The following is a 26,106-nucleotide window of genomic DNA, read 5'->3' as shown; positions in this document are numbered from 1 at the left end:
TTCTGGAAAATACAACAAAAAACCTGACTGATAGTGTTTGCAGATTTCTGTGGTTTAAATACAACCACCATGGTTGACTGTAAGGTGCCAAGGTAAAACCACGAACCATGAAATTGGGAAAAGATGTGCAGAATTGGCTCTCCCAAGCTGGTGTGAGCCAGCTCCAGTGTGCCACCATTACATATGTGTGTATGCATTTCTATGTATACATACAATATGTATACATATTGTATGTGGTATTAAGCATGTCACACATAACATTTTGCACCTTGCTTTTATTTAGTAGATCTAAGAGACTGCTTCATTTAAAAGAAAATACTGGGTTTGATTCCACTTCCAGATGATGTGAAGCAAGCACTACCAGCATTGAAAATCAGGCATCAAAGAGTGTTAAGAATGGGAAAAGTAATGTACATGGTACTAGATATGCTCTCAGCTATGAGAGCTATGCTGAGAGCATATCTAGTACCATGTACATTTATAAAATGGGAAAAGTAATGTACATTACACTAGATATGCTAAGAGCTAAATAAACTGGCATATATGTAAGTCACTCAATAAATGGCATGTTATAAAACTAGAAGTCACAGTGGTGTTTAAATTGATACTGAATAGCTTTGTCAAAAGTGAAAACCAAAATCCATGACTTCAAAACTAAACAGACCAGCTGTGTCAGTGATTCCCCCTACCACTAACCTGAAAATCAGGAGACCCAAGATTCTAAGTGAAGCTCTACCACCAAATGATCTTGGAGAGCATTAAAAAAGAACAAAATCAGCCAGGCACACTGGCTCACTCTTGTAACTTGGGAGGCCAAGGTGGGTGGATCACTTGAGGTCAGGAGTTCAAGACCAGCCTGGCCAACATGGCAAAACCTCATCCCTACTTTTAAAAAAAAAAAAAAAAAAGGCTGGGCATGGTGGCTCACGCCTGTAATCCCAGCACTTTGGGAGGCCGAGGTGGACGGATCACAAGGTCAAGAGATCGAGACCATCCTGGGCAACATGGTGAAACTCCGTCTCTACCAAAAAATACAAAAATTAGCTGGACGTGGTGGCGTGTGCCTGTAGTCCCAGCTACTAGGGAGGCTGAGGCAGGAGAATTGCTTGAACCCAGGAGGCGGAGATTGAAGTGAGCTGAGATTGTGCCACTGCATTCCAGCGTGGTGCCTGGCAACAGAGCAAGACTCTGTCTCAAAAAAAAAAAAAAAAAAAAAAAATAGCTGGGTGTCATGGCAGGTGCCTCCCAGCTACTCAGGAGGCTAAGGCAGAAGAATCACTTGAACCCAGAAGGTGGAAGCAGAGGTTGCAGTGAGCCAAGATCATGCCACTGCACTCCTACCTGGGCAACAGAGGGAGACTCCATCTCAAAAAAAAAAAAACAAAAAAAACAAAAAAAAACATTTACTTAAGATGGATGATGTCATTAAAGAGCTGACATCCCTGGAGGAAAAGAGTGTGAGTCAGAAATAACAAGCAGGAAATGAATACCCAAAGAATACTCTTCCATAAACCAATAACATTGGTAAATTTTTTCAGCAATATTAGAAAATACTTAATCCATCTCCATAACACAAATTTTAAAAATATTCTATTACCATTTGTGTCTGAATGGGCTACAGTTTGAGCTAGCAAATCCTTTATACTAGTGCTCTACAATATAATTTACTAGTTAATGACCATATGCAGCATTTGCCATTTGGAACCTCAGGTTTTTTTTTTTTCCTTTTTCTGTAAGGCAAAATTCTTAATCATCTTGATAAAACTGTTCATCTTGGCTGCCCCACATGCTAAGAACTCTACCAATAACACAGCGGAAACATACAAAGCTCCAGACTTTACTAATTTAGTTTAGACTTGACACATCTACATCAATACCACAACTGGAATTCCCAACCAGAAGCCAAAATAGTCAGAAAGTCTTAGTTAAGCCTGAGGTCCCAGTCTGACTCTGCATCATGTCTCCATTGACAGACTGGGGTGGGCACAGTATTCAATCTCAGAAGAGAGCCCTGGGAACTGATATGATACATACATAACCTTGTGATCTGATTGTTACTCACACATGCCCATGGTCTCTCTTCTTGTTTTACCTGTATTCTATTCAAGTCCACACATTAGCTCCAACATCTTTTTGCACTGAATATAAACCGTACAAGCTGCCCTGGTCTTCCCTAGAGTAATCAGAATTATGTCTTCCACCAGTGCTCTCCTTGAGTTCACAAGCTATGTGAAGATGGGCAAAATACCTAGAGAAGAAGTTTCTCAGCTGAATGATCAGCGTCCACTACTTCACAGCATTTATCACAACTGTAATTAGGCATCTGTTAATTTCTATCTTGCCCACTAAGCTCAAAGAGGGTAAGAGGCTGGGTGCAGTGGCTCACACCTTTAATACCAGCACTTTGAGAGGCGGAGGAGGGAAGATTGCTTGAGCCCAGGAGTTCAATACCAGCCTGGGAAACAGAGGGAGACCCTGTCTCTATAAAAAATTGTTAAAAATTGCCAGGCATAGTGGCACACACCTGTAGTCCCATATACTTGGGAGGCTGAAGTGAGAGGATCACTTGAGCCCAGAAGGTCAAAGCTGCAATGAGCCATGATCATGCTGCTGCACTCCTCCCTGGGTGACAGAGTGAGACCTTGTCTCACTCAATCAGTCAGTCAATAAAAGAGGGAAGGAATCATATCTGTATTGTTCATGACCGGATTCCCACAGCAGGTTATCAGTATGTTCCAGGCACTGTCCTAGGTACTGCAGACGCATCAGTTAATAAAACAGATGAAAACTCTGGCTCTGTTGGAGCTTACCTTCTGGTAGTCACTCACTGATTTCTAAAATAGGATGTTAGGGTCCAGGCCTGAGAAATATCTGCAGATGACTATCAATTTAAGTAATCTCTTTTTTTAATTAAGAGTCTAGAATGGGAAAATCTATAGAGACAGTAGATCAGTATTTGCCTAGAGCTGGGGGAGAGAGGAGGCACTAGGGGGAAATGAAGAGTATTGTTAATGGGTACAGGGTTTCTTTTTAGGGGGATCAAAATGTTTTAAAATTGACTGCGGTTGTGGTTGCACAACTCTGTGAACATACTGAAAACCACTGAATTGTGCACTCTAAATAGGTGAATTGTATGATATGTGAATTATATCACAGTAAAGCTGTTATATTTTTTAAAACAGATGGAGAGGAGTTTGTAGGGATAAAGAACAGTCTAATTCAATGGTTTTCATTTCCTCAGAGGATATGGAGGTCACAAGGAAGAGCTGAAGAACAAATAAGGCCATGGGAAAGAGAGTTAAAGGAGCTCTGAGGGCCCAGCTATAGTGAGAGAAAATAATTCCATGGGGATTACCTCTATAGGCAATCTTCATGTAGCAACAGAAAGTCATAGGGCGGACTGCTCCACACTGGGGCTGGCAGGTCAGATACAACAGAAATACAAGGGGCAAGAAATATCTAGAAATGTCTGGTAAAACAATAGTTTGCTATGTTATTTTTTAATGCCTTTTGTGTACATATGACTTATTTTCTCATTTCCTTAAGAGCAAGCCAATGCATCAGATTCTATTATATCTCTTGAGTGTCTCTGATGCAGTATTATGCATATGCTGTTCACAATAAGGAACTTAAAACAAGAATTAATAAATAAAGTTAACATTTACTGAACACTTACTATATGCGTAGGCATTATATTAGGTGCTTTAAATGCATTTCCTCTGTTTATTTCTAGTAGTACCATGATATAAGTACCATCATTATCCCTGTGTTATAAAGAAGAAAAAAGAGCTGGGCTTGGTGGCTCACACCTGTAATCCCAGCATTTTGGGAGGCCAAGGCAGGTAAATCACCTGAGGTCAGGAGTTCAAGACCAGCCTGGCCAGCATAGTGAAACCCCATCTCTACTAAAAATACAAAAACTAGCCAGGCATGGTGGCACACACCTGTAGTCTCAGCTACTTGGGAGGCTGAGGCACGAGAATCACTTGAACCCAGAAGGCGGAGGGTGCAGTAAGCTGAGATCGCGTTACTGCACTCCAGCCTGGGCGACAGAATGAGACTCTGTCTCAAAGAAAGAAGAACAAAAAGAGTCTAAGAGATGTTGAGTAATGTGCCCAAGGTCACATGGCCAGTAAGGAGTGAGAACAGGATTCTAGGATGGGTCTGTCAGACCCTCCACAATGCCTATAAGCTCCTAACCACTGAACTGTATTCTGACTATGAAAAAAACTTTCACATTGACTATAATTTTAGAAAAGTTTTTGCTAATAATCAAACTATTTTAAATTAGTAATATATGGCAATTAATAACTAGATACCTATAATTTAGGAAAATTTGCACTGAAATACACTAAGTTACCTTTTTACTTAATCCATATCAACTCATCTCTGAGTAAAACCAAAGTAAAATTTTCAAAATAAAATACAACTTTTGACCTTTCTTATTACTTATATTTTATATTTATAGATGTTTACTGTATACAGACTGTACAACAAGAAAATAAAATAAGAAAATGTGCACTTAAAATTAATTTTAACACTAGTGAGGAAGAAAACTATGTTGTATTAAATTACTTTAAAATCTACCTCTCTGTACAAAAGACATACTTGACTGAGGAGTTTTCTCTTGATTCTCCTTCTTGACATCCATGGAATCTAATAAAAAAGAAAACAGCAATACTGAGAGGCCACAGCAACAGTTTGAAAGAACACTCAGAAAAACATAAAAATTTTTAAATAGCCAATTTTAGTTTTATAATATCCTCATTTTCTTCATAGGACTTACCATTTTCTAATATACTATGTATTTTATAATTTGCTCATTTATTTTATTCTCTCACTCAACTCAAATGAAATCTCCAAAAGGGCAGATTTAATTATTTTATTTTGCCTATCTCATTCACTGTGGTATCCTCAAGTGCCTAAAACAGGACCTGGCATCACAGCACTCTCAAGCATTTGTTAAATCAATGCATCAGGCCAGGCGCAGTGGCTCATGCCCGTAATTCCAGCACTTTGGGAGGCCAAGGCAGGCGGATCACCTGAGGTCAGGAGTTCAAGACTAGCCAAGCCAACATGGTAAAACCCCATCTCTACTAAAAATAGAAAAAATTAGCCAGGCCTGGTGGCAGGTGCCTGTAATCCCAGCTACTTGGGCAGCTGAGACAGGAGAATCGCTTGAACCCAGGAGGTGGAGGTTGCAGTGAGCCAAGGTCGCTCCATTGCACTCCAGCCTGGGCAACGAGCGAAACTCCGTCTCAAAAAAAAAAAAAAAAATCAGTGCATCAATAAACCAAAATGAGCTGATCCCTACAGTGTTTAAATTAACATGTCCAAGAAATAAAATGGATGCTTTTCAGAAGTCAAAACATAACAGGGAAGCTACAATACAGTGTAATTCAATGGACTAGGCAGAGATTTTCTTGACGCTAAGCTAAAGAGCTCAAACAACACTGGACTTTGTGACCTCACCAAATCTAAGATGTATCATTTCATCCACAGGTATTATAGTATATATCTCTAAAAATGACTCATTTTTTTAAACTTAACCATAATACTTTTATTACACCTAAAAAGTTAACCATAATTCCTTAAAATCATCAAATAACCAGTGTTCATATTTCCCCAACTGTCTTAACTATTTTAAGCGTGAGTGTTTGATTCAGGACCCAAATAAGTCCACATATAGCAATGGTTGATACGTCTTTTATGTCTCTTTTGATCTACAGGCCTTCCTCCTTTCTTCTTGTTTTTATTCTTTCCCTTTACAATTTTTTTGCTGACAATACCAAATGGTTGGTCCTTTCAAGTTTGCCAGTCTGAATTTTGCTGACTACCTCCCCAGAGAGTTGGGTTCCTCTGGTTCTTGTATTTTCTTTAAATTGGCATTCATATTTCAATCCAGAAGAGTTTGGTCAGATTTTAAGTTGGCTTTTTAGTGGGGGAGGAGAGGATAAAATGATTTCATAGGTGATGTTGTGTATATCTCACAGGAGGCTCCTAATATCTAGTTATCTCTCTTTTTGTGATGTGAACAGTCACAGACGGCTATTGCCTAAATCCATTCGTTTATCAGTGGTTGCAAAATGAAGGTATTCTAATTCTATCATTCTTTATTAGCCAGAAAACTTCTATGGAGAGAAGCTTCCATGCTTCAACCATTCAGTTACCTTAAGGCACAGATCACATAGAGAAATCACAATCAACATTTTATTCTTTTCCTGTATTTTCTAGTTTTCAAAGTGAAGAGCTGGATCTCTAGCATTCTCCACAGATGACCAGTAGGTTTTATTTGTTTTGCTTTTTATTATCATTATAAACTCATGGATTTAAACATACTTGTGTTTTCATCTGTTGCTGTTTTACCCTTACTGATGTTCTAATTGCCAAGTGACAAATTTCTTAAAAGAAGGATCTAAGAATGATGCCATTCAGTAACAGATCTACTTACTAGTTATGACTGAGTGACTCTTCAAGATATGTGAACACTTGAGAGGGATGATTTCAACTGAGTGGTTGAAGAAAGGTAGTTTCTCTCTATAGAAATTTTCTGCCTAATAAAGAATGACAGAATACCTTCTTTTTACAAAGAATAAACAAATGGATCTAGGCACTAGCCATCCATGACTTTTTGTGATTTTCACATCACAAAAATAAATAAATAGGTTGGATGCAGTGACTCACACCTGTAATCCACCACTTTGGGAGGTCAAGGAGGGAAGATCGCTTGAGGCCAGGAGTTGGAGGCCAACCTGAGCAACACAGCAAAACCCGGTCTCCACAGAAACTTTTTAAAATTAGCCAGGTATGGTGGCACACATCTGTAGCCTCACCTGCCTGGGACACCAAGGCAGGAGGATCACTTGAGCCCAGCAGTTAAGAGGTTACAGTAAGCTATGATTACGCCACTGCACTCCAGCCTGATTAACTTCATCTCTTTAAAAAAAATTTTTTTAAAAAGCTAGGCACGGTGCTTCATGGCTGTAATCCCAGCAATCTGAGAGACCGAGGCGAGTAGATCACTTGAGGTCAGGAGTTTGAGACCAACCTGGCCAACACAGCAAAACCCCGTCTCTACTAAAAATACAAAAAATTAGCCAGGCATGGTGGCTCACGTCTGTGGTCCCAGTCTCTCAGGAGGCTAAGGCAAGAGAATCACTTAAGTCTGGGAGGCAGAGATTGCAATAAGCCAAGGTCAGGTCACTGCCCTCCAGCCTGGGCAACAGAGCAAGACTGTCTCAAAAAAAAAAAAAATTAAACTTTTTAAAAAGAGAGAGAGACATAACTAGATATTAGGAGTCTCCTGTGAGAAATACACAACATTGCTTATGAATTCATCTTATCTTCTCCTCCCTCACCAAAAAGCCAAACTTGAATCCATACAAAGAAAGTACACATTTATATTTACTAACTAGTTCTATAGTAAGATTTTTCTAATAGAAAACAAAGAGAAACTGTAAAGGCATGCTTAGCTTCTAGAGAAGCTAAGAATCTACTTAAGAGACTACACAAAACTGATGCACTTAAAATTAGAGAACAGCATTTAGTACTCAGTATTCAGCCAGAAGAAAAGTCATGAGAGATAAAGCACTTGAAGGAGAAACAGGATGTAGGAAGGCCAATGTGTAAAGAATGTATTATGGGAAAGAAGATACAACACAAAGCCGCCTGCAAATGAGTGTGGCATATTCATGGAATAGTGAGCAGACTTCTCATAGAGCGTAACAGGATGAAACATTTTTTAAACACTCTTTGGATTCTAATTTTGGCTTTGTCACAAATTGCTGCATGACCTTAACCTCCCTAAGTTTTAGTTTTCTCATTTATATAACTAGCAAGGAAAGACAAAATGACCTTTAATAGCTATTCAGTTCTAAAATGCAAATTATAAGCACCTAGCATCTCCCATAAATTTATTTTTTTAAGGCTTTATTTCAAAAGTTCAGTATACCAGAAGATATTCATTCCAAATGAATAACTAAAAACCATTACCTTTAACAAGTAAATCTTACCTTCATTCGCTGTTTGTCCCATGGTATCCCTTTTTGATGTTCTTTCCTACAAGAAGAAAAAACAATTAATGCCTCCTTTTAGCAGAATACATTTCTGAAGGGTATATAGCATTAGAAGTCAGTTGTTATAAGGTCAGATCAATTTAATGTTTCCCTTGAATAAAAATGATAAGATCTGCATATGACTAGTTGCCTGGGAATGGAGGAAGAAGGGATTGAGGAGTGACTGCTAATGGGCATGAGTGTGGGTATGAGGTTTCCTTTGTGGGGTAATAAAAGTGTTCTAGAATTAATGGTGATGGTTGTACAACCTTGTTGTGAAAATACTAAAAATCATCAAATTATATACCTTAAAAGGGTGAGTTTTATGGTATGTAAATTATGGCTCAATTTTTAAAACTAATTGAGTAAAAAATAATAGATAGTAGGTTAGCAAAGTTAGAATTCAAACTGAGGCCTATCCCAGGAAGCCCACTTCTGCTACATCATGTTGCCAAGAGGTACAAGAATTATGACTGTGTTGGGGAAACCTGTAAGAACTGCAAGAGTCAAGTCTAACAAGAATTACTTGTTAGAAGCTTTGTGTATTTTGAGCCACAATTCATTAATTCAAACTCTTCCTACATGTCCTCAATATGCCAGGCATTCTGCAACAAAGATAAATAACAGACTATCCTTGGCCTCCAAGACTTCAGTCTAGTCAGAAATAAGCTTATGAACAAAACACAATATAAGTGCTATTAAAAAAATATGTACATGGATAAACCTAATATGGCAAAAGGCTATCTATCCCACCATTACTGTGTGCCCGTAATAAGAACATGATGATGTGTATAACTAAAGGTAATCTGGCACTTAAAGGAAGCCTATGAAGAATACATTCATAGGTAGGGTGCAGTGGCTCATGCCTGTAATCCTAGCACTTTGGGAGGCCAAGACAGGTGGATTGCTTGAGCCTAGGAGTTCAAGATCAGCCTGGGCAACAAGGCAAACCCTATCTCTACAATAAATTAAAAAATTAGCTGGGCATGGTGGCACACGCCTGTACTTCCAGCTACTTGGGAGGCTGAGGTAGGAGGATCACCTGAGCCTGGGGAGGTCAAGACTGCAGTGAGGCAAGATCGCACCACTGCACTCCAGCCTAGGCAACAAACTGAGACTCTGTCTCAAAAAAAAAAAAAAAAAATGGTGGCGCACACCTGAATTCCCAGCTACTCAGGAGGCTGAGGTACAAGAATCGCTTGAGCCTGGGAGGTGGAAGCTGCATGGAGCTGAGATTGTGCCACTGTACTCCAGCCTGGGAGACAGAGCGAGACCTATCTCTAAAAATAATAATAATAATAATAATAAAGCCAGCTAGAGAGCCTCCTGCACCTCTGATTCAACAGACTTACACCCAAGCATCACCTTCCCAAAACATGCTTCTTCTGCATCTTTCTCTTACACCACTACTTTTCCTGGTACATGGCCTTAAAGCCCCAGGTATGTTTGTTCCTCTTCTTTCATTCACACATTCAATCAGTGGCCAGCATATACCATCTCATTTCCCTTTCCCCTGCCATATACCGGTTTACACTTTCATTGGCTCCTGTCTCATGTAGTACCATAGTCGCCCAACTCATCTTGCTACCAGGGTCTTTCCCTACTATAACCTATCTAACACATAATGTCAGATATGGTCTGAGCTGTTTTCTGCCCACATCACCCTCCTGCTTCACCAATTTTACTCTTTAATTGTAGGGAAAAAAACTCTTTGTGGGGCACATTTTTAAGGTCCCACTCGACACAATTTCAAAGCCATCTGACATCTACCATCCACAATAAGCCCAAAAGGACTTTGTTTCAATGACTCATGATGTTGTTCTATCTATATGGGATACCGTTTCCTCCTCTTCTGCTTCTTAAAATATGCTTTAAGACCTTTATGCTTCAAAGAAACCTCCTTCTTGAAGTCTTTCTTGTTCCTTTTACCATTACCAACATCTGTATGCAGGTGCGATCTAGTCATTTAACTAATATTTGCAGAATTCTTGTTATGTGCTTGGTGCTGTGTGGACAGAAGACAGACAATCTACTACAAAAGTGCTGGAAATCTAGTAGGAGAGACACATTAACAAATTATTATTGAACAAAACAATAAAATACAGGTTTTAAGAGTGGTAAATATGGTACTGTGTAAGAAGGTAGAAGGCACAATTCACTGGGAATATAAAAGGCAGCTTCTCAAAGGAAGTGACACTTGAATTGTTTCTTTAGATGACAATTTCAATGAGCAGAGAAAGAAGAGAGGAATTTCAAGCTGAAGACACAAAATGAGTAGAAACTAAAGAGACCCTGTCTCCTCCACTGGATTATGAAATGCTGGAGATGCTCAGGTTCCCTCTGCGCCCTCACCTCCCTCTACAATCTCTCACAGGCGCCATGGCTTCAGGAGCCACCCATACACAGACAACTCACAAAGCATTACCTCCCCTCCCAGATCACATCTCTGAAAGTTAGACTGAAATAATCAAGTGGATTGACTGTTTAATACTTCTGCTAGGATGTATTACTTCTTTCTAGGATATTCGTGGTCTCAAAAAGACAAGCTCTGTATAAATGAGTTACCATTATAGAATTCAGTTTATAAATGCCAACCATATAACAGGTGGAACTAAAACATGTGCTTTAAACCAATATTCACCAAAAAGAAAAAGGAAAAACACAGTCCCTATTCACAAAATAATCTATTGATAAAATGTTTCATCATATCCCATTGAGTTTATCAATAATGTAAGAAGATTCAAGGATAAGAGATTTACAAATAAGTTTGCTGGTGTTTTAAAGAAAATATTAGAATAAGTGACAGGAGTTATTATACATACACAATTTACCGGAGATTAGGTAAATAGCACAGGTAGAAAGGGCTTTTTTTCCTTTTTATATCTATCTTGTCATAAAGACACTACTTTCAGACTTGAACAAACAAAAAAGTCTTTTTTTATTGTAAAGGGGAAGGTCTGAGTTAACTGCATAAAACACCACCTTTACGTTTTTCATTTTGACTTGAAAATAATTATTTTGTTTCAAGAATTACTTCACATTTATGCCTAAATGCAAAAAAAAAACTGATTTAATTAAAATACACTGTAGTTATATATTTTTCTTTGACCAAGAGAAGCTCTCTCTTTCAACTAAGATTTTGTTTCTGGTAATGGGGATTATCCTAATACAGGATAGAAAAACTCAAGTAAATCAAATGTCACATTTTCTGACATAGTTATAAAAGTAATCAAAAAAACACTAACCTCTAATATTGTAATTACATTTAAAGCTAAAATTCTATCTCTCAATTATGACTAATCAATATTAAGAAAGAACAAGCCAGGCACAGTGGCTAACGCCTGAAATCCCAGCACTTTGGGAGGCTGAGGCAGATAGATCACTGGAGGTCAGGAGTTCGAGACCAGACTGGCCAACATGGTGAAACTCCGTCTCCACCAAAAATGCAAAAATTAGCCGGGCATGGTGGTGGGCACCTGTAGTTCCAGCTACTCCAGAGGCTGAGGCAGGAGAATCGCTTGAAATCTGGGAGGTAGAGGTTTCAGTGAGCCAAGATCGTGCCATTGCACGCCAGCCTGAGCAACAAGAGTGAAACTCCGTCTCAAAAAAATAAAAAGAAAGAACATTTTTGGGCTGGGCGAGGTGGCTCATGCCTGTAATCCCAGCACTCTGGGAGGCCAAGGTAGGTGGATCACTTGAGGTCTGGAGTTCGAGACCAGCCTGGCCAACATGGCAAAACCTCGTCTGTACTAAAAATACAATTAGCCAGGCATGGTGGTGCTAGCCTATAATCTCAGCTACTCAGGTGGCTGAGGCACGAGAATTGCTTGAACCTGGGAGGGCGGAGGCTGCAGTGAGCCGAGATCATGCCACTGCACTCCAGCCTGGGCGACAGAGCAAGACTCTGTCTCAAAAAAAAAAAAAAAAAATTCATCTCTACATTTCTGAAGTCTGTTAAAAAAATAAAATCAAAGAATATTTTTGGTAGCAACAATTTATCAAATCAAGCCTTCTAGAGGAAATCAAGGTTTCTAAAGGAGCAATTTTAAATTATGCTTTAGTAAAGTCCACCCCAATAAATTAGCAATTAATCTATTGCTGTATCAAAACAAACCTAAGAAGACTTAACTATTTTCAAAAAATCCTATTTTAAGTTATCCAAAAAAAATCATAACCTGTAAGTTAATCACTTGCAATTTTAAAATGATTTATGGGAAAGCTATCTATTTAGTAAAGAAGTATGTTATGTCAGAAAACAGATAAATGAAAAGACAAGTCAAGGGTTGCCAAAATGCCAGTTTATAGCTGTAAATTCCTAAGGTTTTAAAGCATAGCCACAGGCTAACTGCCCAAAGACCTGCTACCCACTGACATCTGTGGAGGACTTGAGTTAATGGCAGGGCATGCCAATTTACTACAGGCAGCTCATGGTGCAACATTTTGACAAAAGAACTGCATCTGGTTATAGGCTGTTCCTACTATCACTGCAGTCTAGATTTATGGTTTCTAACACTGGCCCTACAAGAAATAATGGAAATGATGACAACAACAATCCCCACTAGAAAACAGACTGCAGAAAAGCATGCAATAAACCACAATCTGAAGTGACCAGAAAACTAAACATCCTTGACAATACCTCAAACATAAGGCAGGTGTCAGCAAATTACGCATTTAAATATTTCTACAACTTCTCAAATTTCAACACAAAAAAAACTCAAATCAGAGTCTCTAAAGCAATCTGAAATCAAACAATATCTAAATGTACTTACTATTGCATACTATATCTTCATTCTTTTAATAACCAAAGATGCTGTGTTTCATTTGAACAGATTTATGAAACTCTATCAAGTTAGTTAAAAATTAACACTGACTCTACTACTTTTCAAATAACTTAAAGTATATAGAAAAATACTCCAAATAACATTTTTTAAATCTTTCAAAAGAAAAAAAAGGAACAGTTCATAGCAAAGGGTACATGTTTCCGACTGTATTCAAAGAGGAAGAGAATAAAAAGAAGAAACACATTTGATTCAGCATTTAAAAACAAATATATACTCAAATCTTAAACCAGCTAAAACTAATGAAAGGTAGGAAAAGTGGCCAAATGTTAACAAAAAAAAAAAAGCACTTTATCAATACACTTTAAAAACTATGCCAATGCTATAAGGTACATAACAAACAAATGGAGCTGTTCGTCTACGATTCACCACCAGTTTATCTTTATGAGAAACAGAGGTTGAAAAAGTCAAATGTGTATTCTAAAGACAACCAAAGAGAGCCCCACAAACTTTTCTCTGAGGAATGAAAGCATCTTCAAGCTATGCCCTAGAATTGTAATATATCTGTCCCTTCTGAAGTTTACAATGGTATGTTACCACAAAAAGTGGGCACTCTCTTTCCGCTCTTACAACAATTTGCTCCTATAAACTTAGGAAGGAACAGAGCCATAGCCATAAACACAGGTCACAAGTAGCAGGTAATCAAATGCTATCTTCAAATGTTTCCCAGTTCTTTACTCAAACAGAGTCAAGCTTATTCTATAGGTTTTAACTCTTCAAATAAGGAATTTATGTAGTCTAGGTCAAATGATCATGATATTAACATGAACAGCACCATCATATACACTGTTAGGGGATCCTCAACTATTTCACTTTTCACACAATAAGATATCTCCATTGCTTATGTTAAAACCTTTCCAGGACAGGCACGGTGGCTCACGCCTGTAATCCTAGCACTTTGGAAGGCCGAGGTGGGCAGATCACCTGAGGTTGGGAGTTCAAGACCAGCCTGACCAACATGGAGAAACTCCATTTCTACTAAAAAAATACAAAATTAGCCATGCATGGTGGTGTAGGCCTGTAATCCCAACTACTAAAGAGGCTGAGGCAGGAGAATCACTTGAACCTGGGAGGCAGAGGTCACGGTGAGCCAAGATCATGCCATTGCACTCCAGCCTGGGCAACAAGAGCAAAATTCTGTCTTTAAAAAAAAAAAAAAACTTTTCCGTCACATGCCCAAAAAATGAATGTAAGAGACAGGTTTAAGGACATATGTTTATGAAAAATCACTTAGCATAAAAATCACCAGCATAGGCCAGTCGCGGTGGCTCACACCTGTAACCCCAGCACTTCGGGAGGCTAAGGTGAGTGGATAACCTGAGGTCAGGAATTCAAGACCAGACTGGCCAACATGGTGAAACCCTGTCTCTACTAAAAATACAAAAAATTAGCCGGCGTGGGTGCACATGCCTGTAATCCCAGCTACTCAGGAGGCTGAGGCAAGAGAATCACTCGAACCCAGGAGGCAGAGGTTGTGGTAAGCCGAGATCGCGCACTCCAGCCTGGGCAACAAGAGTGAAACTCCGTCTCAAAAAAAAAAAAAAAAAAACCCCACCAGTATAGGCCAGGCACGGTGGCTCATGCATGTAATTCCAGCACTTTGAGAGGTCGAGGTGGGTGGATCACGAGGTCAGGAGTTCGAGACCAGCCTGGACAACACAGTGAAACCCCGTCCCTACTAAAATAATTTTTTTTAATTAGCTGGGCATGGTTGCGCACACCTGTAATCCCAGCTACTCAGGAGGCTGAGGCAGGAGAATCGCTTGAATCTGGGAGGTGGAGGTTGCAGTGAGCCAGGATTGTCACTGCACCCCAGCTTGGACAACAGAGTGAGACTCCATCTCAAAAAAAAAAAAAAAAAAACCACCAGTATTATTTCTTAGGTTACCAAGGTAACCTTAGAAATAGACAACATAAAGACAAAATAAACAAAATTGCCTTTCTCATGAAAACCAAAGAACGCATACACATTTCAAATCTTGACAGTTTCTAAAATTTTTTCAAGTTATCCTGCTTTAAGAACCACCACTCGTAGGGCAAGGTGGCTCACACCTGTAATCCCAGAACTTTAGGAGGCCAAGGCAGGAGGCCAGGAATTCAAGACCAGCCTGGTCAACATGGTGAAACCCCATCTCTACTAAAAACACAGAAATTAGCGGGCATGGTGATGTATGCTTGTAATCCCAGCTACTCAGGAGGCTAAGGCACGAGAATCACTTGAACCCAGGAGGCAGAGGTTGCAGTGAGCCAAGATCACAACACCACACTCCAGCCTGGGCAACAGAGCAAGATTCCCTCAAAAAAAAAAAAAAAAAGCCAGATTCGGTGACTCATGCCTGTAATCCCAGCACTTTGGGAGGTGGCAGAAGTGGGCGGATCACCTGAGGTCAGGAGTTGAAGACCAGCCTGGCCAACGTGGCAAAACCCCGTCTCTACTAACAATACAAAAATTAGCCGGGCTCGGTGGCACACACCTATAGTCCCAGCTACTTGGGAGGCTGAGGTAGGAGAATCACTTGAACCTGGGAGGCAAAGGTGGCAGTGAGCTGAGATCATGTCACTGCACTCCAGCCTGAGTGACAAAAGAAGATTCCATCTCGAAAAAAAAAAACATTAGACAGGTGTGGTGGTGTGTGCCTGTAGTCCCAGCAACTCAGGAGGCTGAGGCAGGAGAATTGCTTGAAGCCAGGAGGTGGAGGTTGCAATGAGCCAAGATCACACCTACACTTCAGCCTGGGTAACAGAACAAGACTCCATATCAAAAAGAACCACCACCAACTTTGTTATCTTTTTATAAATGGTAACCAAAGCCTAAGGTACTCAGAGCCTAAAAAATGTACTTACCACTAAATTATACCAGTATTCATATAATGGTATAAATTATGCATTTTAATCTAAGATAAACACCAGTGGTTTCCTTCATCTATTTTCCCAAGACAAAGAGATCATGAATATTAAACCCCAAAGCCAGGAAAGGGTATAAAGTCTTTCCTTCAAAATCACCAACACAGGTGGGCACTGTGGCTCACACCTGTAATCCCAGCACTTTGGGAGGCTGAGGTAGGAGGATCACCTGAGGTCAGGAGTTTGAGACCAGCCTAGCCAACATGGTGAAACCTGTCTCTACTAAAAATGAAAAAATTAGCTGGGCATGATGGCGCACCCCTGTAATCCCAGCTACCGGGAGGCTGAGGTGGAAAGACTGCTTGAACCCAGGAGGCAGAGGCTGCTGGGGGCTGAGATCATGCCACTGCACTTCAGCCTGGGCAATAGAAAAAGACCCCATCACAAAAAAAAAAAAAATCACCAACATTTGCCATTTTCAAAATGTCCAGGTTTTTAGTTCCTGGAATCAACAATCAATTCAAATTCTAAGGAATTATGTGTTAATTCTCAGACATTAATAATGGTTCTAAAATTCTTAGGATGCTTGATTTGCCTGCTGCAAACTACGAAACACCTTCTGGCAATACCAGACTAAACTTTACACCACAGCTCATAGCTCTAAGGTTGATAGCTGGCAGAGCCCACTTTGTTCTTGTATATCCTAAAAACCAGGAATATGACTATGAGGAGATAATGAGACCTACCCTCCCCACCCCAAGAGGGCAGCTAATAAGAGACTACATCAGATTTCCATCCACAAGTGGAATGAGAACAGAGGGGGTAAAATGGCAGACAGGATAACCAGACCAAAAAAAAAAAAAGACTAGAGATGACTAATAAGGCAAACAGCAGAGGATACTGCTGCATCCACCCATGTTCCAGTTACTAGAGTTACAAAAGTCATTGCTATTAACCTAAAGAGAAAGGCAGTAAAATATTCAAGTGAAACTTTTCTCTCCCACCCCCAAGAGCTCAAACTAAAATTGGGATTTGGCTCTTCCTTAAATGGAACAAGTGGCTACATCATGTTAATTCAAAAGACTTGGTATTTACTCAGCCTTTTCAAGGCACTTTACCATCATTAATTATTTCTCAGTGAAGCAGCAAAGGATTACCCTGGCCATTTCACTGATGCGGAAACAGACACCAACAGCAAAGGGAACAGGGGCAGGAAGAGGAGTGATAGGAAGCATCTGGAAGAACAGGCAGGCAGCTAAAAAGGAACAACCCCAAAAGAAAATTGAGAGTCACATCTGCCTTATAGCTGACAATCAAAACCCTTATTTGTTTCTGAGCTCAGAGATTTCTGAAATATTTTGAAAAAACAAAGTGCTTTAAAATACCAGTTAAAACTTAATGACAGCTTAAACTACTTAGTAATAGAAGTGAAGTTGCTTAGTATTAAAAAATACCCAATCTCCAGGGCACATATTGATTTCTATTTATACCAGCAACTCATTTTTCCCCTCGAGCTTAACCAGTATGTTATCTATTTGAACCAGAAAATAATCTCATGAAAATATATAGCTTTATATAATCCTAACAAAAAATCTCAAAGTTAATATCACATAAGTCAGAAATAATTTGCAGTTACACTCAGAATTTTGTTTGGATAATTATGACAAAAATACTGACTTCTCGAGTTCATCCTTTGAATGAAAGGAATACTTGTTCTACATTCATATTGATTTTTGTAGCTATAATCCCCTGAAATTTTCAGGAGTTAAACTACGGGTGGAAAGCCGTAAACACCCAGAAATTAGCACACAGAGTGGGCTCTGAATAAACTGAACTCCATAGTAAAGACTGCACAGGTGCTTAATAAAGACTTGTTGATGGAATCATTAATCAAAAGGACTGACCAACCACCTCATGAGAAAAACTGATACACCTTTTTCAGACTGACTCCAATATTTTTTGTATATGTCATGACACTATCAACTTTAGAGCATCAGCACATATAATGCAGTATAGTTACACCAATCTTTTTTTCCAACTGCCAATTCCAAAGCAAATCAGGTTCTCTGGGGTAAACAGGTATACATCCTTAAGAAGCACATATGGCTGCATTTTATAAACATATATATATATAATATAAAGTTTATTTAAGACTTTATATTATATATATATAATAAAGTTTATTTAAAACTTTCAAAGCCATTTTAAATGGTGTTTTTTCTTCACATTCTATCAAACTGTTTTAAAGGTTATAGATAAAGCTATAAACAAGGCATCAGGTGAATACTCATAAACTCTTTTCTCAAAATCCCACTGGATTCATTTCCAAAAGATTATTTTCACATTCCTCCCATTAAATAGAAAAAAACCCACAAACAGCCTGAAAGTACATTCGCCATTGGAAATACTTTAATGAGTAATTAAGAAAAATAGAAGACAAAATCGTCATTATTGAAAAACATTTCCCTGCGCTGTTATTGAAAAGAATTAAATACGCGCCTATGAACCATTGTCATGAAACAATTGTTCATCAGAGGCAGTTGCACTCCCTAAATGTTGTACGTTAACACTTTTCCCTCAAAACATAAATATGAACAGCTCTGGGAGCATTGAAATGTAGCAGCATCTGAAGTTGTTTCAGAAAAAAAAAAGCTATCTCCAATAGTTTTGTAAATCGTCTGATTGTAAGCAAGTTATTTACTTTATCTGCCTCAGTTTACCCCCACTAACCAATCTATTAACTTTCTAGAGATGCCCTAAAGTAAGTCATAATCGTTAATCTCCTAATTTACAAACAAGCAAATTTCAAATTGCAATCACACTTTGTGGCGCTTGACAAATGTTTAACAACTTCCTTCTAAAAAATCAATAGTATTAAACCGGAACCTGTAAGTAAATCTTTCGCTGCCCAAACGTTTCGGAGGTGGGGGAGCCGAATTACAGGTCAGCCCAGGAAGCTATCTATGTACAACCTCGAGGCGTAAAATCCAGCAAATTCGTCTAGACCCGTTCTTCCTCCGGCTCTTCACACCTGGCTAGGGCACAAGCCCTATCCAGGTGAAAAATGCGAGAAGGTTAAGAAACCATTTCCGGACTGTTCCTAAGTGAAAGCAACAACTTTGCCTACACTCGGTCAGGCCGCGAGGCGCGGCGATCGCGACCGCCTCTCGACCCCTCAGGAGGCTCGGAACCCACCTCGCCTCCCCGGCAGCCCGAGACCGGCCGCGCCCTCCGGTCCCGCTGCACAGTTACAGTGAGCCACCGTCGCCTCCAGCACCTGGCACCGGGATCCGCGCCCGCACGCCGCCACAGGCGCATCCTTCCGGGCCGCTGTTTCCCTCCCAAACTCCAAGAGTTACCCCGGCCCAGACCAGGCAAAGTCAACTTCCCTCCTCGGCCCCGCCGCCCATTGTGACGCCCCCGCCCCGGGCCCCAGCCCGGCCCTACCCACCGCAGGGAGGATGTGCCGGAGGGCGCTGTCCGCGCTTCAGGCGAGGGGGCTGTTGGAAGCTATCCGCCGGGCGCCCAAATCCCGCAGAGGGCTAAGGGGCCCCGGGACGGCGTGAGAACAAGCGCGAGAGCGGCTGAGGGGCGTCCGCGGAGGGCGCCGGGGGCGGAAGACCGGAGCGCAAGGCCGAGCTTAGGTGGGACACCGGCGGGATCGTAAGGGGGCGTTCCTCACACGGGACGCGCGCCGATGGCTTCTCCCCGCCCGCCCACGGACAACGGTCAGGGTCCAGGAGACACAGCTCCGCCTCTCCATTCCTTACGGGGCCCGAAATCACCAAGTACCTACAGTCTCGTCAGTGAAAACAACGAAATTCTGTCCCACAGATCGCGCGAGCCGGCACCGAGCTTCACACCGCCGCCGCCATGTTTGAGAAGCCGCGCGCGGAGCCGCGCATGCCCCGCAACCGCCACCGCCGCCCCGCCCCCCGCGCGGCTGGCCCGCGTGCCTTGCGGTTGCCGCGAGCACGCCCTTTGACCACCGCCGCGTGCGGGACCCGAGCCGGGGTCGAGCCGGGGTCAAGCCGAGCGCCACCTCAGGCAGTAGCTGAGCGTGTGCTACTGCGAGCCCGGGAAAGCCCTTGGCACTTTGCCTCCTACCCGCCACGCCTCCGCCAAATAAAAAACCAGTCGCAGCCCCTGCACCCGAAGCCGTGGGGAGCCCCTAGATGGGACCCCGGGTTCTGCGTCAAGTTCCATCCCGGGAACTCGCTCCCCTTCGCTGTTGCCTTCGAATCCTGGCCACCACCCACCCTGGCCACGCACCCAAAAAGCAGTCTCTTCCCTCGGAACTCAAGCAAGTTCGAGGAGCAGGGAGAAGCAGCTGGTTACAGAAGCTTGAGCAAAGCCACTCCTTGGCGGGTTGCAGCAGAGTCCTTGAAACAGCTTTTTTTTTTTCCATGAGTTTTTGCCACGGATTCCCCTCCCAGCTTCCCTCTCTGGATTTCGTTCTTCCTCTAAACCCAGGGTTGAGCTAACGGGAACTAGATGAACCCGCAGGGGGAAATCACTTGCTCACTGACTCAGGAGCATTCCCAAGAGTGCGTTTTGGGGTCCCTTCTGCCCGCTCCCTTTCCCACCGGGCAGGGCCCATATCGCAGGTGGAGGTCGCAGCAAGGAGGGGGCGTAAAAATTGCCTTAAAATGACCAGCGGATCTCAGCACAAATTGCAGCAAACAGAACGCCGGAGAAAAACATCTGTCCCTCGTTCTGAGGTTAGGTATAAGCTGATTTCAAATTTTTGTTTGAAAAATAATACAATGTTCTGTGTTAGCCAAGAACAAACCATTGGTAGGGCTTCTCTCTCTAGAACTCTTTCCAAAGCTGGGTGTAGGTTTCGTATCTGTGATCACCTAACTTAGTGCAGACGGCATGATATACTTTTTAAATCATAATTTGGAAATCAGAGCTTAAAACTCAAAACTCCTGTGGAATATATCCATTGTCTACAACGCAGGATAGAATTTTCCAGTTGCAGCTTCTGCAATATTAAGCAAAAATCAAAGTGTTTATTGTATTTAAACATTGGCAAGTGGCACAAAGTCAAATGGCTCTATCATTTAATCTTTTAAAAATGAAAGACTAAATGTTAATGCCAAATTCAAGTAAATTTAAGGCGAAAATAGAAAGACTAGATTGATGATATGCAAATATTAAAGAGAGATTTTGTCCTATCAATTGTATAATATATATCACGTAGGAGAAAATGTTGAAGTGGTCTAAGATGAAGGTTCAAACATGTTTTTAAAAGCCAGAAAGAGGCCGGGCGTAGTGGTTCACACCTATAATCTCAGCACTTTGGGAGACTGAGGCGGGTGGATCACCTGAGGTCAGAAGTTCAAGACCAGCCTGACCATCAAGTAGTAACCCCGTCTCTAATAAAAATACAAAAAAATTAGCCGGACATGGTGGCATATGCCTGTAATCCCAGCTGCTCGGGAGGCTGAGGCAGCAGAATCGCTTGAACCCGGGCGATGGAGGTTGCGGTGTCCAGCCTGGGCAGCAAGAGCGAAACTCCAAAAGTTACCTCTCCAAAAAAATAAAAAATAAAGCCAGAAAGAGATCTTAAACATAAAGAAATTAAACAGAGGTTTAATCTAAACAAATCCTTATTATGGGCACAGCGGGGCTGAGGAGGACTTAAATTCTTAATTAGTGGCTACTGTTCTAATCCCGATGCAATGGAAATATTTGAAATTCATCTCTACATTCTATATATGAAAGATTTAATTGACTTATCATTTATACCTGTTTTATTTCTATGGCTCTTTATTAAATTGTAGGAATACTACTATGATTGCTAAATTGCCTGGCTCACTGATGCCTCATCTATTTTCCATATTTCTGTTAACATGAAATTACTGAAGCCCTTACTCTAAAAATGTAATTTGAATTATCTTCTTTTTTTTTTTTTTTGAGATGAAGTCTCGCTCTGTTGCCCAGGCTGGAGTGCAATGGCGCAATCTCACCTCACTGCAACCTCCACCTCCCAGGTTCAAGCAATTCTCCTGCCTCAGCCTCCGGAGTAGCTGGGGTTCGCACCACCACGCCCGGCATGTAATGTGAATTATCTATACTAGAACATCCTCTCAGTTACTGTACTCACCAAAGGATTTATAGAAATGTGACTCTTTGTTATATTAAATCTGAGTTATTGATAATAACAATAACTGCCATTTATTGAGCATGTGCTGAGAATCGTACTAATCTCTTTAGAGATAAATTTCCAGTATTTGCAATGCTCTTTCACAACTTTTCTAAGAGGTAGATATTCTTATTCCCATTTTATAGATGAGGAAACTAAATTAATACACAGCAAATAAGTGGCAGTTGGCTTCTGAATATATTAATATATTCAAATATGTCCCAATAATTCCTTCCCCCCTTGTCATCAATTATGCTTTTATCATCCACTATGTATATGAACTTTTCAATAATAATTATTTTATTATACCCTGCTTTTCCCCCTTTGCCAAAATAAATTTGAGACAGCTTTTTCATAACGTTAACACAGGTTGGAACATTATTGTGTTCAATCAACTTTGCCTAGAAAGCATGAAAACAAAGAGACTGTGAACTGAAAGAGTAAGAACTAAAGCTGGTGAAATCCAAGTTTTCATGATTTATTTTTCAAGCCTCAGATCTGCTCCCGTGAATTTGCTCCTATAGTTCTCCTGATATGGCCCCAAGCCTGTGACAACCTTCAAAAATACACATCACCCCACCCAGTCCAAGTCCAGGGCAAAATATTCCTGTATTTCAAGCATGTTTTATTACTTCCTTTTGTACCTATTATAGAGTTCAATATTAGTGAGAGTGAAAAGATAATCTTCCCTAAATAAGCAAGTTTAATCTAGATCTTCATCAGTACACATGCTTATATTGAAATAATATCAGTCGGGCACCGTGGCTCACACCTGTAATTCCCCCACTTTGGGAGGCTGAGGCAGGTGGATCACCTAAGGTCAGGAGTTTGAGACTAGCCTGCCCCACCGGCGAAACCCTGTCTCTACTAAAAATACAAAAATTAGCCAGGTAGGGTGGCGGGTGCCTATAATCCCAGCTACTTGAGAGGCTGAGACAGGAGAATTGCCTAAACCCGGGAAGTGGAGGCTGCAATGAGTTGAGATCTCGCCATTGCGTCTCAAAAAAAAAAAAAAAAAAAAAAAGCCAGGTTTGTGGCTCACGCCTGTAATCCCAACTTTGGGAGGCTGAGGTGGGCAGATCACCAGGTCAGGAGTTCGAGACTGTACTAGCTAATGGTGAAACCTCATCTCAACTAAAAATACAGAAGATTAGCCAGGCATGGTAGCATGCGCCTATAGTCCCAGCTACTCAGGAGGCTGAGGCAGGAGAATCGCTTGAACCGGGGAGGTGGAGGTTGCAGTGAGCTGAGATCGCACCACTGCACTCCACCCTGGGCAACAGAGTGAGACTCCATCTCAAAAAAAAAAAGAAAGAAAGAAACAATATGATTTGCATGCATAACGTTAGTGTTTTAGGATTAGTGAAGACTCCGTCTAGTTTTCCCACTAAATGGGCATCTTTCTCCCTAAAACACAGAAGCCTAACTAAGCCTGGCAGAGACTAGAGCTCCAAGTTGTAACTAGTAAACCCACCATTCATATTTTCACCTTAGTGTAAAAATGCATATAGAATGGGTATTAAATCACTGATTATTTAAAATAGTGACTTTACAAACATCTTCAGATCCTTGCTTCTAACGATTTGCCCTTTTATCCCCATTAAACCAAGAGCACATATCTGTAAGATATAAATTGGTTTTAGTATTGCTATTGTTGCTTACAATAAACCTCTTTTTTTAGCTTCAAAATAGTAATTTCCCTGGAAAAAGATCAAGAAGTGAAGTCTGTAATAGGAAGACAGAGAAGCTAGACTGACAGGAAGGCAGACAACTTAAAACTTTTCTAAACAGGTAAAAGCAATGGAGAGCACATCCAGCACGGATATCTTGGTTAAAGTACAAGGACATAAAATGTACTATGTGCCTGTAAGCATGGCATGTCTAACCGCTACATAGGATAGGGCTTAACGAAGACTAATTAGCACACTTATGATTGATTCTTTAACAAGAAAGGAAACTTTAAAGAGGAACTTATTTACTTCCCACAATAAGACAGTTTGAATACTCCAGGAGTTTGCACCCCATCCAAAGAGGAGAGACAGACACAGACAGAGAAAGAGAGTTTTAAAATCTTCAGAGGGATCTATTACCACACCCTTCACCATACTGAACCTTTTTAGATATACCCATATTATATCCTATTGTATAACTAGATGAATGGAATTTCAGTTGACCAGCTGACAACTGGCCTTTTGGACATTTCACTAAAACATTTATCATTTTCATTCCTAGTTCTTTGGAAGATCGAGGCAAGTGGATCACTTGAGCCCAGGAGTTTGAGACCAGCCTGGGCAATATGGCAAAACCTCATCTCTACAGAATACATACATACATACATAATACAAAAATTAGCTGGGCATGGTGGTGCACACCTGTAGTCCCAGCTACTCAGGAGGCTGAAGTGGGAGGATGGCTTGAGCCCAGGGAGGTCGAGGCTGCAGTGAGCAAGATCACACCACTGAATTCCAGCCTGGGTGACAGAGTGAGACCCTGTCTCAAAAAAATATATTTTTTTAATGTTACACCCTTTGTTTTGGTTATTCTCCATTTGAGTCCTTCCCCCTCCCCCATGCCCCGTTCTTCTAGGACCTCAGTTCTGGTGGTGACAGTGGCAGTGGCAGTGCAATGACAGCTCCTGGCAGGGGTCCCCTTTTCACAGCTTTGGTTCTCCCTGGGTCTTCAGGAAGGTGAGGGCCTGGGGGAGAAGCAGATACACCTTCCAGCTTCCCCCAGTTCCTGGCTCCTTCAGCATCTCTTGCTAGTTCCCTTGAACCTACCCACACTTCTGTAAATAATCCAGTAAATTCAAAATGACTTATGACTACATCTTCTGTTTCTGCTGGGACCATTATTGAAACAGTTTTCTTTTCATATTTCAAGCCAGCCAACTGTGGGGCTGGGAGCCTCAAATACTTCTGTAAAGTGTTTGAGAAGGTAGAGACCCGAGGCACTGTGTCTATAGCACTTACAGATTTCACAGCCTGTTTTATGGAAGGCACTATAACACTATGAGCTAAGAGTGGATAAAATTAATTTGGAGAAAGTGTCTTAGAGTGAAGGTTAAAGAAGATGAGATATGAAAAGCATCTAAATGCTATCCAGTTGATAACAGATCCTCCGCAAGTGTTAGTTCCTCATGCGCCTATTGTTTTTTTTTTTGTTTGTTTGTTTTTTTTTTGAGATGGAGTGTTGCTGTGTCACCCAGGCTGGAGCGTAGTGGCGCAATCTTGGCTCACTGCAGCCTCCACCTCCCGGGTTCAAGTGATTCTCCTGCCTCAGCCTCCTGAGTAGCTGAGACTACAGGCACACACCACCACACCCAGCTAATTTTTATATTTTTAGAAGAGAGGGGGTTTCACCACATTGGCCAAGATGGTCTCGAACTCTTGACCTCGTAATCCACCCGCCTTGGCATCCCAAAGTGCTGGGATTACATGTGTGAGCCACCACACTTGGCCACGCCTATTTTTTGTCAGTAAAAGAAGTGGCAATTGAGTTGAGGGGGAAGAATGCAGAGTTTGATAGACACAGAAGCGCACAGAGAACGGCATGTGCACAAAGTAATGAAAAGTCACTGCAGCAGCCAGGTGCGGTGGCTCACGCCTGTGACGCCAGCACTTTGGGAGGCTGAGGCAAGTAGATTGCTTGAGCTCACAAGTTTGAGACCAGCCTGGCAACATGGTGAAACCCCGTCTCTACCAAAAATTTAAAAAATTAGCCAGGCATGTGGTGTATGCCTGTGGTTTCAGCTACTTAGGAGGCTGAGGCAGGAGAATCGCCTGAGCCTGGGAGGTGGAGGTTCCAGTGAGCCGAGATCGCGCCCCTGCACTGCAGCCTGGGTGACAGAGTAAGACTCCATCTCAAAAAATAATCATAATAAGAAGGGGTCAATTTAAACAGGACTTGGAGTGCTATGCTAAGGTGTCTGAACTTCATTCTGTGGGTAATGGGGACACATTGACGGTTACTAAGCAGAAAACTTGTAGAAACAGTTGTCAATCCTACCACTCCTCTAGCTGCTGCTACCACTCCGAGGGCTCTGCACACCTCTCCTAGTGGACACGTGATGTCCGCAAGAGAAGCCAGAGATGTGATAAGCACTGACAGGAGGCCACTGGCTATAGCAGATGGAGGCTAGGAACAGTCAGGGCAGTGCGGGTTTCATGGTCACAGGGAGAGTGATGAGCAGCACAGTAGGCAGCGAGCCAGCTGGATCAGC

The 26,106-nt window shown here is 41.4% G+C and overlaps 1 protein-coding gene across 7 annotated transcripts in view; it reads right to left on the bottom strand.

Moving 5' to 3' along the window:
- SCML2 (Scm polycomb group protein like 2) overlaps positions 1 to 20,027 on the bottom strand; it is a 116,238-nt gene extending 96,211 nt beyond the window's left edge. For 3 of the 7 annotated variants that reach the window (XM_012434238.3, XM_064364486.1, XM_064364487.1), the window contains exons 1-3: positions 19,533 to 19,606; positions 8,013 to 8,058; positions 4,588 to 4,656 (exon numbers count right to left, since the gene is read on the bottom strand). In XM_012434238.3, coding sequence (XP_012289661.1) covers positions 4,588 to 4,656; positions 8,013 to 8,034 — 91 coding nt within the window. In that variant the 5' untranslated portion in view covers positions 8,035 to 8,058; positions 19,533 to 19,606. Of the gene's footprint in view, positions 1 to 4,587; positions 4,657 to 8,012; positions 8,059 to 19,528; positions 19,626 to 20,008 lie in introns of those variants that run through there. The other 4 variants (XM_012434245.3, XM_012434259.3, XM_012434250.3 and 1 more) reach the window with 4 other exon arrangements.
- Between the last annotated feature and the right edge of the window lie 6,079 nt (positions 20,028 to 26,106).

The sequence above is a fragment of the Aotus nancymaae genome, unplaced genomic scaffold (genome assembly GCF_030222135.1).
Source record: "Aotus nancymaae isolate 86718 unplaced genomic scaffold, 86718_ANA_hifiasm-v0.15.2.pri h1tg000058l, whole genome shotgun sequence".
Taxonomy (NCBI): Eukaryota; Metazoa; Chordata; class Mammalia; order Primates; family Aotidae; genus Aotus; species Aotus nancymaae.
The sequence above is the reverse complement of the archived record's forward strand: the minus strand, read 5'-3'. Positions and strand labels throughout refer to the sequence as shown.